The 17164-nt window shown below is 37.4% G+C and overlaps 1 protein-coding gene across 1 annotated transcript in view; it reads right to left on the reverse strand.

Moving 5' to 3' along the window:
* Window positions 1-813: 813 nt before the first annotated feature.
* The window catches only part of PHACTR2 (phosphatase and actin regulator 2), a 190724-nt gene continuing 174373 nt past the window's right edge, over window positions 814-17164 (reverse strand). Inside the window, exon 13 of the mRNA XM_027601423.2 lies at window positions 814-7487. Within this exon, the coding sequence (XP_027457224.1) occupies window positions 7472-7487 (16 nt within the window). The 3' untranslated portion in view covers window positions 814-7471. The remainder of the gene's footprint in view (window positions 7488-17164) is intronic.

Here is a 17164-nt window from a genome sequence, read left to right on the forward strand (position 1 = left end):
CAATGAGTTCAATCACAATAGTCTTATGTAAATGAATGCCGTCAAAGTGTTATGTAAAATGGAAAAAAATTTGTCCATTTCTTACCTCCACTGGGTTTTAGAAATTAGTGTTTCAATGCAAAACCTAGTTTAGTGTGAGCAAAAATGGAAATTAGTTGTTGAACTATTACACTTACCTTGGGGATGTACAGCTAATTTTTAATAGCATACTTGGGGCCAATTTTTCAAACCTACTTTTAAAATTCTTGGTCCCAATCTTCTCTCCTATATGTCTTCTATCTTGGATAATGACACAAATTGCTTTTCATACCTTCCTCTTCTACCTTTGCTTTTGTCCCAGAGTTGAGGGAGGCTAAGTTACAATTTGTAATTGCTGTTGAAAAAATGAGAAGTATATTCCACTTCCTTTACTGGCCAAAATATGCTCCCACCTCTCTCTTTGCTTATAATACATTAAATAATAAGCATAATGAGGAAGTTTATTTTCTGTATTATAAACTCTAAAGGTACTAGCTTTTATTTTTACATAGTATAATGTCAGTAGAAACATCAACATCAAATATCCTCAGATATAAAAAAAAAACAAGTTTTAAAAATATACTGTAAGTTGCTGTTTAAAGCAGTAATTCTTAGATATTTTAAATAAAAATTACAAATCACAAGGCCTTCCATACAAAAAATTTTAAATTAGGTGCAGTTGAAATAATAGACAATTAGAAGATCTGTCTTATTCTTGCTTTACAGGGGAGGAGTCGTGAGCTTTTACTTTAAAAATACCGAGCACTGTCTCAATACAATAGAATTGGAAGAAACTAAAGTTGGGGATTTCCCAATGATTTTATTGAGGTAACTTTTCCCAATTTTATACATATATGCATTTATATATACTTAAGAAAGCTAAACGATGTTCTAAGGCACTTGGAATTGTGCACAGCAAAGTATCCTATATTATACAACTAAATAGAGCATAATTTTGCTTTTTAAATAACACAAACACCAGTAAGGAATAAAAAAGATAATACATAGTCTGTCTTTCAGGTTACAATAGTGGAATACATATACATACCTGTGTATACTTGTAGGTATTTATACCCACATACTATAATACAGTACAGATCAAGAACAACAACAAAAAAAGAGAAACTGTCATGGTAATCAGTGTACAGTTCCAGTTATTTACACTCACAGATACTGTACCTGTGTAATATGTAGAATTAGATCACTTACTGGAAATTAGGAATCATTCAGTCAGTCTGATAATGATCACAGCTTACCATTCTTAATCACTATAACCAAAGACTAAAATAACAAATGAGTGTGTATAGTTCTTGATTTAAAAATCACTATTACATAGAAAAAAATGACGAGTTTGAGTTTTTGCTAGGTATTAAATCTGGTGAAACTGGTGCAGAATGTTTTGAACACATTGGCACATTTCTAAGCCACAGAAGAAATATTAAAAAAAAAATAAAAATAAAAATTAGTGCCTATATTTTAAATGATGAAAGTGGTTTGACCCTAGATTTATTCAGATTGTTTTCAAATGCTAGTTAGCACTGCAAAGGTGACATCTTTTTGTGAAGGCTCTCTAAGCAATGTAATGATACAGTCAAACTATAACAAAAGCATCCAGTATGGGAAGAGTCCCCCAAATTGGCAAGTGGCACAAATATTATTGGCATTTTAATATACCATGAAATTGACCTGAGGGTGGAGTGGCATTCTGCCTCATTTACTCCCTTTAATTTATTCTTAAAAAGAAAAAAAAAAATACTGGTATTTAACAAGATAAGAATTCTTAAGCACCATCTAAAAATTCACAATATAACCTCTTTTATCAACTCTGAGTTGCTCTGTCTTGAAAAAGATATTTAGAAATTTTAATATTTAGAAAAATTATAGTGGCTAAATTCTTCCATTCTATTAGCCACAGTTCATCCAAATCATTTCAAGACATATTCACCATTCAGTTTTGGTGATAAAAAGCAACTGAGAAAAAGTATGTTTATGTATCGTTAGCGTAGTTCCACAATGTTTCAACTAGGTAAAATCATCTTGTTTTGTGTATGACAGTCAATGAAGTATGAACAATAGGCATGCAATCCAGTTAATCCACACTTCCTTCATAATTTAGTATTGACAAATTTTAGAAAAATTGAACTGCATGACTACAGTTACAGAGAGAATTCAAGCACTTACATGTGGATTAAATGCTTCTTTAACAGGATCAACAGGTGATGGCTTTGAACCTCAAGGGATGTACCTTACCAGGAGAAAATCTAACGGTGATTTTCATGGACCGCCAGTTTTGTTTATTTGGATTGTTAGCTGTATTTGTGATTAAGCCATGCAATAATCCTTAAGACACTGACAAAGACGGTGACCAACAGTGTAGTTCTTAGGTAAAACTGTGAGGCCAAAACAGAGGAAAAAAAGTTTGCTTCATTTGAAATTTCTCCTGTAAGTACATACATGGACCAGCCAAGTGACTATGCCAATTGAAACGGCCAAGGCTGCCCAGCACCCTCCTCCCTGAAGAACTGGCAAATTAAAGCTTCACTGAAGCAGCAGGCTTGAAAAATAAAGGGGGAAGGAACTATTCAGGGCCCAAAGTAATGCAAGGCAGTCCAGATGATGTTTTGAAAGAGGTACTCTTCCCTGTGTGTCCTCAAATTGCGGTAGACAGTGGTACGCAAGGGAGGTGGTACCTCCTTAGGAGGGCCTTTGAACATGGGGGAGCGCTTCTGACTTTTGGTGTTTTTACAGTGACTGGGCATGCTACTGGAATTTAGTCAGCATGGGCTTAGGATATAAAACAGCTTGCAATGTAGGGAACATTTCTGTAAACAAAGAATTGCCCAGCTCCAAATGCCAACAGCACCGCTCCCCCACCCCCGCCCCCGAAACACTGATCAACAGCACGGTGCTCATAGGTGCAGTAAATCCTAGCATGGCTAAAAATGACCCCTGCCTATAAGGTTGGCTTTTGGTGAGAATAACAGCCACAGGATTCTTTTTTATTTTATTTTATTTCATTTCATTTTATATTTTATTTAATTTTAATTTTGCCAGAAATCTTACAGAATATGTAGTGGGATTTCTTAATTTGGAATGACCTTGTGAACTCTGCTTCCAATGTTTTCCAGATATGCTAATGGTGGTTCCCATTTTCATATAGAACTTAAGCTTAATTAATACCAAAAATAAAGGGAAAGTGAAAATGAGAACTGGTTTGGGAATATTCTACCCTAGTCCCCACCACCCTTTGGTCACTGCCAAATTAGAGTAGTTCCTCATGCTGCTCTTTGAAACTTGGATTTGAACTACCTAAAGATGAGCTTTCTCTCAGAAAGATGGTCCTATTAATGTGATGGTGACTTTTGCCATTGCATTCCCCTCTTGGACATATTTCAGTTCCAGAAAGTTTATTCTGCTTTGCCAAGCAAAATAATGTGACATATCTTGTCAATAAGAAGACAGCAAATGCTCAGTAGTGGAACATAACCTATTTCAAGAAGCCAAGGGACAACTCCGTAAATAAATTACATCTTAGTGATACCTTACTGCTCACATCATACTCTAATGATGTGAAGAAATTAGTTCTTGTCTCAAATTATATACCTTCACTAGTAAGGTTAGGGCTAATAATATGACTGGAATTTAGGAATGCTTCAGCTTCTGTACTGATGAAATGACATAAATGTGCATATCTTCCATCTCACCTATTTTGAGGAAGACTTCTCTCACTGTTTAATGTGCTGCTGGGACCACTTAAAAAAATAATAAACTAAAGAAATTTTTGAGCAAAAAGGAGGAAAAGAGATTTTACTCTTTAAATGTGTACATGCTACTATGTGGTAGACGAGACTGTCTTTTTCTCTTGTGAATACAGTATCATTTTTGAAAGCTGTGTCTGTCTGATGACTATTGAATATAAATACAATGCCTGTTATATCTTAAAATGTGGTCCATATCAGGATATGCAGTGTTAATGCAGAATTTTTTCTCTTTTAAGTGTAAGCTACTGGATTTTTTCAAAGTACCAATGTAGCACAGAATTATTGTAGGGATGTGAAACCCAAATTATGGGTTTTAGGAAATTATCTCTCATTTTCAATATCTGATGATTTTTGAAGGGTGTAGTCAATTCCTTTACTGTCTTAAATAGGTTTTCCCTTACATTTCAAAACTTTCTAGCAGAACATATTTACTAGGATTAGAAAAAGATAAGTGACTACAATCATTATGCCAATAAAGGACATGAAAATGAAAGAAGAAAGTCTGTTTTTCTGGGTAAATCCGAGAGATAGATGAGTTTGCTTTTTCCTCCACTTAAAACAGCTATTCCAATACCCCAAATGGCTCTTTGAATATTACAGATTTAGTTTAAATAATTTAAGGAATTAACATAAAGGTAAATTATATCAAACATAAAAAATGCAAGACATTTCACATACACAGGGAATTATCAGGCAGGGTTGCCTTAATTAATGCTCATTAGAGGACTAATTTCGTCAGACCACAAAGATGCTGATAAAGCCCATGGCGTCTCCTTACTACCTTAATGTTCTTTTGCTCCATTTCAAAAAAAGACAGAAATGGCCACTTTGTGTTTTACAGTCTGTCTGGTTCCTTCCTGCCTGAGATCTTCCTGGATATGGGTTTGTTTCCTACCCTAATCATATCTTGGGGACTCAGGAAAACTCATTCACTTCCTCTATGTCTGCCTAATGTCTCACTTTAAATAGGGAAAAGCCTGGTGTTGTGTTACAACAGCCCAATTCACACACACATTTATTTTTCTCATAGAACTGTAGCTTATTGGTTGGAGAGCAGAAATGCTGGCACTGGGCAGAGGCCTAATTAGATGGAGGGTGGTCCACATCATTATGGATGCCAGGCAAGAGACCTGGATGGGCTGCTGGGTGAATATGCAGTGTTTCCACCTTTAAAAAATTAGCTAGGAACACAGAGCCTTATTCTGAAAAATACAGGTTAGCTCACAATCCTTCGATTCTTTTCACAGCTTTTTATTTAAAGAATCATTCTAATGATATGTGGTTTCAATTCCTAAATAGTAGACTAGCAGTGGTAACATTTTTGACTTTTTGCTTTTGCTCTAACTTTTAAACTTTTCTCTAAATGTGTCAATCAGTATGAAGAAAAAAGTGTGGGTAGTTTATAAATCTGATATATCACACAAGCAAAACAGTATATTGAAGGACGGGAGTCTCATCTCTGTACTGGGTGCATCTCATTGTAGGGAATAAAAAAACCTGCATCACATGCACCATGAGTGGGGAAAAAAACTGCTCCTTTTATCAACCAAGTAGAGACTTTCTATGACCTGTATCCTGAATGGTAAAACAGTGATAATGTCTTACATATACCATTTTATAGAGGCCTCGTGATTAAAAATTATGACATTTTAAGATTTTAAGTATAGAAAGTTAAAATAACATTACATTCCTTGGACTTTTTCCCAAGACACAACAACGATAACATAATAGTATTTTAAGGAAAAGGCAGGCTTCGGCAAAAAAAATGAGAACAAAGTTAATGTCCATGGTTGGATTTGAACACTATGAAATGGACAAAACCTTTCAGACAGAGAAAGACACTTGGACATGCAGAACATTTTTTTCAAAAGCAGAAGTACATCTTACACTAGTAATGAAATGACAACAGTGCAGAATCTGGGTTTATTACGCAGGTAGCCCAGTGCAGCAAAAGGTGCAACAATGTTGCTTACTTTTCTTAGACATAAAATGGTCCTGGCTTTTTCTAACAGGCCAATTGGGGCTAAAACTTATTAATTTTAAGCAAAATCACCCCATTTCTAGTGGTTCTACAGAATATACATGACTGACAGGATCCAAACTTATCCACCAGATTAAATGTTTGCTTTTTTGGTTGAAATCGCAAATTACAGTCTTCCTTATCATGAACCAGAAGCATTTCAGAAAATTCTAGCCCAAGCTCTGTGAATAAAATAAAGTGTACTAGGTCTTGTTTTGTTATTTTAGGTCTCACGTGTTTTTAATAAAAGGAGCACAAAACAATCATGAAAGAACAATCGAATGCAAGGTAGTATTTACATCTGATCGTATGTATTTGCGAGCAGAAGCCACGCTCTGCTTGCAACTCCACAGAAAATCGCAAGATGGCAATTGAGGGTTTCTTAATGTAAACAATACTGACTGTAGGCTCACAGAGAAACCTTCCATGACTTTAATCTCACTGATTCTTTTGCATTGCAAGTCAATGCTATATTTATGGATGCAATCTGAAGACTCTTAAAATACAAAATGAGGTTTTCCTCACTTGCAACTTAGCAGAAACTTTGTGTTCTTTTAAGCCTTCGGGTATGTTTTTGATCCATGTACTTAATTTTTTTTAATAGCAGCAATCCAACTTAATGCAGCCCTGAAAATAAGTAGTCCTTTCCATGCCCACTCAGAACTAACTGCTGGAAGAACACTTGCATTTGCTTAAGTTTTTACTTTGGACTCAGATTTTTTAGAAAGGTATTGTGATTGTCAATATTATCTTCCTTAGATCAAGTATGGTTGCTTCAACTCTGAAGGTAATCAAGCTAGGGAAAGACCAAAAGATTTATTTTCTAAAGCTTCCTACAGATTTATAGGATCACATTCATCTGACTTTATTCCCAGTCCTGTTATCCTTGCAGAAGTTTGGTACATTAGATAAGGAGTATAAAAAAAAAGTGTGTATAGCTATGCTACTTAAAACATGCAACAAAATTTGGGCAGGCATGCTTGTTAAGAGTCAATAAAAGTCTCTTGCATTTAAGAAAAAGATGCATGAAAACACTCAGACGTATTTCTGGCAATTGGATTCACTGGCACAACATAAAATAATGGTACTATACTGCACCAACATAACTGTGAAACGAGAATATTCTTCTAGGATCAGGTCTTTAAGGAATCCATGTTAGGTGATTAGATTCCCATATCTTAGTAAGTTCTCAGCTACCAAAAGCCTTCTTCAAAAATATTTATGCTTTGATTTTCTCTTTTCTTCATTAACATAATGAAATATTTCTTTTTTTTTTTTTCTGATTTTCCACCCCCACCCCTTTCAGTGCCCAGCAACTCCAGGCCCGGATTTCTCTTCAACCTGCACTCTACAATTTGGCTTTCTGGTAACAGGGAGCCAGCGATTGTCTTCTGCTCATCTTCTTTGATTAAAACTCCTGATGGAGAATAACTGGTGTGACCATGGTGTTGCTTACCATCAATACACACGCTGGACAGCAGAGTCACTGCACCCCTCCCTTTGCTTGTTGGCCCCATCTGGGCCGTGCAGGTGGGAAGCACTTTCCATACACTTCCTTCACCAGTTAAACGGAAACACACACACTCAAATCCCAGTGCAATATCAGGTTTTCGGGAAGAGAGGCTTCCCCCAAAGATGATCAGTCTGTGTTTCCAAAGAGTCTCACACTTCGTTATGGACGGTGAAACCTGACACAAGAAACAGAAACTCTGTGAGTCTGTGGTAGAGAAACACAGCTGACAATCAGTAAAACAAATAAGGTGCCAATAATGTTTATAAATTAAAGGCAGCTCTAGACATCCCCCAACTGCATTACTGTTATAAATCACTGTCATAACAGAATACGGTTAACAAATGTGACGTTGGAAAGCAGAGACAGCCCCTATACAAAATATTATGGTTATATTGTCCAGGATACGGAGCAATCAATACACAAAACATCACTAATCTTGAGGGTCATGTTCTGACCTGTACTGAGCAGAGTGGGATGTTTCATAAAGGACTTGGTTACACCTGGTTTGTAGTTATAAAAGGAAACCATCAACAAATAGTCCCTACTGGTTTGGCTTCAGCCTCCCATTGCCTCCCACTGAAGACTCCAAATCTACCTTCTTCGCCTGAAATTTCCAAATCCTCACCGGCATTTCCATCCAAATGCTCCACTAAGCATGTCCACAGCACTTTTTAAAAAAGATTTTATTTACTTATTTGAGAGAGAGAGGGAGAAGCAGACTCCCCTGCTGAGCAGGGAGCCTGATGCAGGGCTCTCTCCCAGGACCCTGGGATCATGGCCTGAGCCCAACGCAGCCACTTAATAGGTGAGCCACCCAGGAGCCCTTGCACTTTCTTTCTTGTTAAACAATCTACCCCTTAAAAGATTTTTAGTCTAGGACCCTCAGATTTGCAACTCATTTCTCTCCTTCACCCTCCATATCCCACGAGACACTAAGTCTTGCCTTGTTTCTGTCTTTGAATCCATTAAAGCTTTCCCATCTTTCGCTAGTGCTATTTGAACAGCATGTTCACATCCCTCCATGCAAGTTACTGAACATTCCTTGTGTTTTCGGAGCCCTGTGCTTTTTGCACATGCTATGTTTCATAATATTGCAATCCCCTCCCTTCATTTCCCATCTATGTTTTCATATTCAAGATCAAGGCCAAAAGTCATCTTCTCCAAAAAGCCTTATCTGGTCTACTTCTTCAGCCTATTTCTGTGATTCCACACTATTTATTTATTTATTTATTTCCACTCTATTTAGTATTTCATTTGTCTTGTGTAATCTAATGTTCATTTGGCCTAATAAACCAGTCTCCTAATTCATTTCCCTGTCGCAGGCTCAGAGATTTGTAGATCAAATCTGTGCCCCACACTGTCACTAGCAATATCATCCTAGGCACTAATCTAATCATTCCAGTTCTTTATTAATATCATTGCATTATTCTCCTTTCCCTGTGAAATAAAATTTAAATTTCTTAGAGTAGTGACTGAGGCCTTTCAGAATGTGGCCCAAACCATGTTTCTAGCTATATCTCCATCACTACTCCCAAAATACCCCAAGTTCCAATCATTTGTCCCCAAATGCTCTCCACTTTTGTGCTCTGTCCTTTACCCTATCTTGCTTCCCGTCTCCACGTCCTGCAGTCTTACTCTGTGAGTTCTCCAAACTCCCCTTTCCCCATTTCTCAGGAAAGCATTAATCGCGTTCCCTTCCGGGTTGCCATAACACTGGGTTTATAATAGTTATTTATCACAGTCAGTATATGACCTTTGTGTAGGTGTGTCTACTCAGATCCTGAGGCACTGAGCAAAGACTTGCTTTTAATTACTTTTATTTACTCACAGAATATAATATCTGGCACATTGGACAACTTAAAAAATGTTGCTGGGTGGAATCAAAGCATTAAAAAATGAAAAATTAAAGGCATAAGAACAGTTGAAGCAAGCTTGGCTATAATTTGATAATTGGAGAAGCTGTATGACGGATACATGGGGCTTGTTATATTACTTTTGCATGTTTGACTTTCCAAAACTCAAAAGAAAAATAAGATATACCAACCTTACCAAAATAGCAAACTTGTTGTGATCAAAGTAGGGATGTATCCACTTTGAATTCAATTCCTAATGCTAGCCCTCGCCATAACCTTTGCTCTACATTTGTTAAATGGAGACATGTTCTTGTTTCAGTCACCTGGGTGTTGTTTTCGCCCTCTGATCATGCAAAATCCTTATTCAACTCAGGCCCTTTGCACTAGCTCTTCCCTCTAAATGGGCTGGCCCCCTTTTGGTGGTGGAATGTTCTTCTCTCCACTGACAGTGCCTGATAGCTTCCTCTCGTCATTTAAATCACAGGATAGGTTGTATTTCCCTAAGAGACCCCCTCCCATCCCTTCCAGAGCATCCTGTTACATTTTCTTGATAGTATTTAGCACAATCTGAAATTATCATGTTGATTTATTTGTTTACTTGCTAATGGTTTGTCTCCCTCACTAGAACATAACCATGTGAGAGTGAGGACTTTATCTGACAGGTTCTAAATTCCCAGGGTCCAGAACAGAGTCTGACTCACTATGTGCTCAATCAAACTTGCTGAATGCATAAACAACTGAATACATATATACTGGGGCACTTAGAAAGTTACTTGATAACTTTCTATAAGTAATTCTTGTAACTGAAGAGTCCAATCATGAGACCCCCAATATTAACTACAATTAAATTTATACTAATCTACAAGGACATTCCATCATGCATTCTAGGAAGAGTCAACCATTACCTGAAGAAAAATATAGAAATTGTATAAAAGTATTTCAAAATAGTAATTGAAAACCTCTTAAATCAACCTTTTTATGTAAAATATAAAAAAGAGGCAAATAATAATAATGACAGATGAAATTACTACTGTTTACCATATGCCCAGCAGTAGTCCAAGTACTATACATATATTACCTAGTTCAATCCTCAAAACAATCCTAGGAGGCATCTACTCCAGTATCCCCTCCCCTCTGTACAGGTGTAGAAACAGACACAGGGATGCTAAGTCATGTGCCCAAAGCACAGAGCTGGTAAGGAGAGGCACCAGGCTCCAGACTCTATTCCTAACCTAGACCAGACTATGAGAACAAAATATGTTTTCACTCATACTTTCATTCAAAGAGTTTTCTTGGTGCTCTCTCGGCAGAATGCAAAGGAAAAGGTAATCAGTTAGATTTCTAAATCTGTCAGTTAGTTTTGATGAATTTTGACCAGAGAAAAGTCCTGTTCTAAATACGAGGCTACACTTTTTTTTTTAAAGATTTTATTTATTTATTTGAGAGAGAGAGTGAACAGGGAGAGCAGGGAGAGGGGCAGACAGAGAGGGAGAGAGAGAATCCCAAGCATACTCTTGCGCTGAGGGTGGAGCCCGAAGTAGGGCTCCATCCAGCCCAATGTGGGGAGTTCATGACCCGACCTGAAATCAAGAGTTGGATGCTTAACTGACTGAGCCACCCAGGAGCCCCCTAGGCTATACTTTGATAGCTATAGTTTTCTCATTTTTGTCACAAAGGGAACTAGATGAGAATGGGCTCAGCACAAACTTTTTGCAGTTACTAGAAAAGCAAGTCCAGTGATGTCCTTGTGGTTGCAATGAGCAGTATCACTTCTCTGCACGTCGGACACACAAGCACATGCCACACAAAGGAAGCAGGAGCTCCAGGGACCCTGACAATACAGACAAATAATACTGCACCTGCAGGGTCTTCCCACCCTGAGCTATCAAAGACCCCTCTTTGTTAGATTCAGCTTTTCTAGGAATTAAATACAAACACCCAATTTAGCAATTATTTTAGCCCTCTCCTAATTTGCTGGGCTCTGTACAGCAAACATTCCACAATACCCTGATCTTCATTTGGCTCTGGATTCAGAGGACAAGCATGGGGAAACATGACATGACAGGTTTGGTCTTTACACCAATAATGTTTATGAGATGAAGAAGGTAAGTTAATAAGTGAGCTGAGCAACTAAAAGTGAGTAGTCAATGGACCAGAAGAGATTTAACACTTTCTAAAGCCCAGTATTTTCCTGGAAAGTGTCCTGCTTTTAATTTCCCAAAATTCACCGGACACTATAAAGTTTTTTGTTTTTCCTGCAGGCACTATTTGCCCACAGATCCCATTAGAGAATGAATTCCACATCTGGATGTGTGGAGAGTCACAGGCCTTCGGCATAGCTCCTAGGGCTCACTAAGAGAAGAAGGTGACCAACCAAGAGTGTGATTGCAACAATATGCTGACAAAGCCAGGGGGTCAGAAATGTAACCCTCTCTTCAAATGGACTGCCAGACCTGGTTTAAAAAACAAATAATCAACAACAACAACAACAACAACAAAATAAACCAAAAATAAACCAAAAAGCCACCTCATATATTTTCTTGCACTATCCAATCAGAAAAAGACATTTATATTCTGTTTACATTAGGCATCTTTTCTTCAAATTCAGCTCAGAGGTACTGAAAATGTAAAATGTTCTTACATTTGTTACTACTCAATGGTTTGCATTCATTCTGAAATATGAGAAGTTCAGCTTTACCTCCTGAGAAGTTAGCCCGACAGAATGACAGTTTGGCTTCAGGCTTCCAGTTGATGCAGCAATAAATAGAGCAATAAATAGATTTATTGTGCCCCAAGGATACTGAAACTTTTCATTCACTCTTTTTTTTGGAACTCTCCCGAGACTCAAATTTGAAGTTACCTATATTTTCTTCTTATTATTAAAACTGGAATACATCTTTTTTTATTTTCATACTGTTGAGAGGAAGTGAATGGGGGCGGAGCTATTTTTAAGTCATGGAATTCAGATAAAGATCACTGTTTTCCATAAAGATGATTCCTCCACCAATTACCATATAAAAACATACTCACCTTCCTGTAAAATCATTCAGATAATAGAACATGGAAAATTACTCACAAATGTAAAATGTTACTTTCCTATACTTCCCTGTTTGATAGAAACAGAAATCCTGAATAATTCACTTCTTTATTTGAAAGGGTTTTATCATCAAGGCATATACACGTTAAACAAATGAGCAGGTTCTCCTAAACCAGGGCTCCTAGTTTTACCAGAGAAGCCAGACCACATGGTGCCCGGGCTTTTATGATTCCAAATACTGAGCCATATGCTTTCAATGCTGGTGGTTAAAGCAGCATTTTGCAACTTTTTCAAGTTTCTGTCCAGGTACATGGAGCACCCATGGAAGAGGGCAGCCTTGCAGAAGAAGCCTTCTCATTCCTCTGTGGAGCACCCCTTATTTTTCATTGAGGTCCCCCATGTAACTCCTGCCCTGTCACATTTTTTAAAAAGATTTTATTTATTTAGCAGAGAGAGAGAGAGAGAGCAAGAGCCTGGGGTCGGGAAGGGGCAGAGGGAAAGGGAGAAGAAGGCTCCCCACTGAGCAGAGAGCCTGAGATCTTGACCAGAGCCAAAGGCAGAGGCTTAACCTACTGAACCACCCAGGCGGCCCCCATGTCACATTTTGATAAGCATATCTAGAAGCTGAAAAGCAGTTCAGCTGTAAATCTACATAGGACAGTAATCACTCAAAATGGTATAGAACGAGATAATTACTTTAAATACACACACCCACACACATATCTCAACCACATTAAAAAAGTTGGAGTAGAGAAAAAAACCCAAAAAACAATAACCCCATTCTATAAGAAACTGTTAAGAGCTTTTGAATGTTATTTTCCAATTTTTTTCTGTGCATCTGAATTTTAAATAAAACATACCATTGCATTTGTAGCTTTATCAGTATCCTGGTTTTTACACCTAACAATATGCCAGTGATCTCTTGAGACCCACTCTGAGTCTAAGAGCATCAATTTAATGATTCTTTGCTTAATATAACAAGGAAATAATAAGCTAATAAAATTATAAACATGAAAGTACTACACTGCACACTCTAAAAATATTCTTATTTACAAATTCAAAGTTTACTTTTATAAAAATAATATTCTCTCTTGATTATAAATCTAACCCATGCAGACACTTAAAAAAATTCTGGAAAACAGAGAATATCCTGAAGATGACAATGACCCATAATCTTACCACTCAGCCATAAACATTTTAAAATTTAGTTTTTAAGGGATGCCTGGGTGGCTCAGTCAGTTAGGGGTCTGTCTTTGGCTCAGGTCATGATCTCAGGGTCCTGGGATCAAGCCCCGCATCGGGCTCCCTGCTCCGCGGGAAGCCTGCTTCTGCCGCTCCCCCTGCTTGTGCTCTCTCTCTCTCTCTCTCTCTCTCTCTGTTAAATAAATAAATAAAATCTTTAAAAATAAATAAATAAATAAATTTTTTAAGTGAAATTTGACCTTTCATACAATTTGTCTTTATAATTTAGAGAATCATTTTAAATTGTAGAAGTGTCCTTTACTATGAAAAGGGGAGTGGCTTTATTTTGCCATGGTGGTCTCCTTCCAGAATGCAATAATCCTATTAAATAATACATTGCCCTTCAAATGGTCTTTTGGGCTTTGAACAGTGGGCTGGGTGGGCAGCTGTTGGTGGCAGAAAACACAGGATGTAGCCAGATGAGCAGTGAGTGTTCTAAGAAGCCGAGATTAGAGCTTGGTACCTCTCAGGCCACAGGATGAAGTCTCATGGGCACCACTAGCCCTCACCCTTGTTACCTGGCCCCAGAATGTACTGCAATGCCAGACAGCTATCTAAAAGATACTGGGAGAAACCAGGGCAATTAGATGAAAGGGTGGATCACTATAATTCTTTACTGCGGGGCAGATCAAACATGTCACAGAATGTATTCCATGACGGAGGTTTCGGAGGTGTTTTCTGAGTACACCAATAACAAGAATGTCACAATTTTAGTCCTGGCACATTATTCAGGAAAAGCTACTGTGATGGGATCCTCATTTACAGAAAGAGAACTCAGGGAATGGATCCTTTATTTTTCTTTTAAATATTTGTTTTTGGTAATAAATTCTTGTATTTCAAAAATTCAGAGTGGAAAGCCTCCTTCTCAGGCCTGCCCCTACCCACCGGTTCTCCTCCCCAGAGGCAACCAATGTTACCAGCTTTTTGTGAATCTCTCCAGAGATACAGATGCAAGGGAAGATCTATACGGGAATGGATCCTTCTGGTGTTGACTGATACATCACTGTGTGGAAGATAAACTCTGGATAAAGAGGTGCCTGAGCAGAGGGCGCAGGGCTGCCTTTCTATTAACCACTCTAAATCCCACAGGGAGTTAATAGATTTAGGTTTTGAATGGCAGGTTTACTTGATACAAGGAGATAATGTCTGGCACTAATAAGAAGAGCTAATAAGTGAACTAACTGCTCTCTATCTAGATTGCATTTAAAGGGCTAGGTAATGATCCACAGCCTGTATGGTTCCCTCCAAGGGTGGCTGGTGCTAAGAGCAACCCTATCTTCTCCATAAGCAATTTTCTAAATGTAAAACATTACCATATTTTGGTATTATTTTGATTAGACTCAGCAGTGTTTACCAAACCTTTAACCTCTTAAAAGAAATACTGAAAACAATTTGAAAATCATAAGCACGATTTTTCTAAGTCTTAGAGCCAAAAGATTTCTCTATTGGAATGAAACTCTAATGATGTAGTACAAATTAATGGAAAAATAGCAGCAGACACTGGCTTTGCTGCCAGGTTTTAAAGAGTACTTAAGCAAGGCATATTTATCTTAGTGACATGAATATTTAATTTTTCCTTAGAAAAATAGACATTTTAGAGAGTGTCAATCAATATATTTTTTGGAAAACTTTTAAAGCTTACCCTTGTTACAAAAAAAAAAAGCCTATAATTTTCTTTTGAAATGCAGCTCATCCCTATTTACATCTATTAATATTTACTTAAACAATAAAGATATCAACAGGCTTTTATAGTATACAACAAGTATACTCTAAATTTCTGTAGATGAATAAATACAGAAAAAATAGCCAATGGAATTTTGAAGGTGAAAAAATACCCTATCAGATACAAAAACACACCACAAATCTTTCTGTTTTTTTTTTCTTTTGACAGAGAGAGAAAGAGTACAAGCAGGGGGGAGTGGCAGGCAGAGGGAGAGGGAGAAGCAGGCTCCCCGCAGAGCAGGGAGCCCGATGCGGGGCTCGATTCCAGGACCCTGAGATCATGACCTGAGCTGAAGGCAGACGCTTAACTGGCTGAGCCACCCAGGCGCCCCTACAAATCTATTCTAATTAAATAGGATGACACAGCGCGAAGATAGGTAACAGATCACTAGAGCATAATAAAGAATCCAGGAACTAATCTATGTGTATATGAGAAGAATTTCACACCAAGGGGGAAGTAACTGGGGCAACTGACTACTGACTTATTTATTTTTGTTTCAAGTTTTTATTTAAGTTCTAGTTAGTTAACATGTAATGTAATATTGGTTCCAGGAGTAGAATTTAGTGATTCATCACTTGCTCATCATAACATGTGCCCTCCTTGATGCCCATCCCCCATCTACCCGATCCCCCACCCACCTCCTTCCATCAACTCTCAGTTGGGGTTCTCTATAGTTAAGAGTCTCTTAAGTTTTGCCTCCCTCTCTTTTTTCTCCCCTTCCCCTACGTTCATCTGTTTTGTTTCTTAAATTCCACATATGAGTGAAATCACATGGTATTTGTCTTTCTCTTACTGACTTGTTTTGCTTATTAGCAGAGTACACTCTAGCTCCATCCATGTGATTGCAAATGGCAAGATTTCATTCTTTTTGATGGCTGAGTAATATTCCATTGTATACATATACCACATCTTCTTTATCCATTCATCCTAACTACTGATTTAGAACAAAGTAAAGTTAGGTTACTCTCTTCAATCACCCACACAAATAAAATGCCCAATGGATGAAAGATCTGAGTGTTAAAAAAAAAGCATATATAAAAATCGAAGATGACAGATTTATAATCTTGGTCTTCCTCCATAAGACACAAAACAATGAAGTAAATGTAACAATACAGACACATTTAAATGTGCAAAAATTTAAACAAAAGACCATAAAAAAAGTTAAAACATTAAGAACAAATTGAGGAAAAGTATGGTGACGTATGTAATAAAGAGCCAATATCCACAATATCTAAGGAGTTTTTACTAATCCATATGAAAAAGACAACCCAAAAGAAAACTGGTCAAAGTAAATCAAAAATTAAAAATAAATGGTCAATAAAGATATGTAAAGATGCTCAACCTTACAGAAATCAATGTTTATTCTTTACACTATAGACCCCTCACCACCACCACCACCACCATCCTGCCCCACCAGTGCTGATGAGGGTGATACACTAGGCATGCTCATAAACTACAAGTTACAGAATAGCATCTTTCAAAATGTAAAAAAAATATATATCCAGTGACCTGGCAAATCCACTCATGTTACTAGTACAGGAATACTAGCGTGTGTGCACAAAGCTATATATATATATTTTTTTATGACATTTTTAAAAAAGATTTTATTTATTTATTCGACAGACAGAGAGAGAGAGAGAGCACAAGTAGGGGGAACAGCAGGCAGAGGGAGAAGCAGGCTCCCCGCTGAGCAGGGAGCCCGATGTGGGGTTCGATCCCAGGACCCTGGGATCATGACCTGAGCTGAAGGCAGATGCTTAACCAACTGAGCCACCCAAGTGCCCCTACAAAGATATATTTATAAAGAAAGTCAAGTCACTGTTTTACTAATGAAACACTGAAAATTCCATAACATTCATCAATAGAATAATTGTTCAATAACTTATGGTACATTATCTACAAAATGCCATAAAGTCATTCAAATGAAAGATAAACACTAATATGGAAATATTTTCTAGATGCTGTTTTATGTGTGACTCAGAGGGAGGACATAAAGG

This window comes from Zalophus californianus, chromosome 7 (assembly GCF_009762305.2).
Source record: "Zalophus californianus isolate mZalCal1 chromosome 7, mZalCal1.pri.v2, whole genome shotgun sequence".
Lineage (NCBI taxonomy): Eukaryota > Metazoa > Chordata > Mammalia > Carnivora > Otariidae > Zalophus > Zalophus californianus.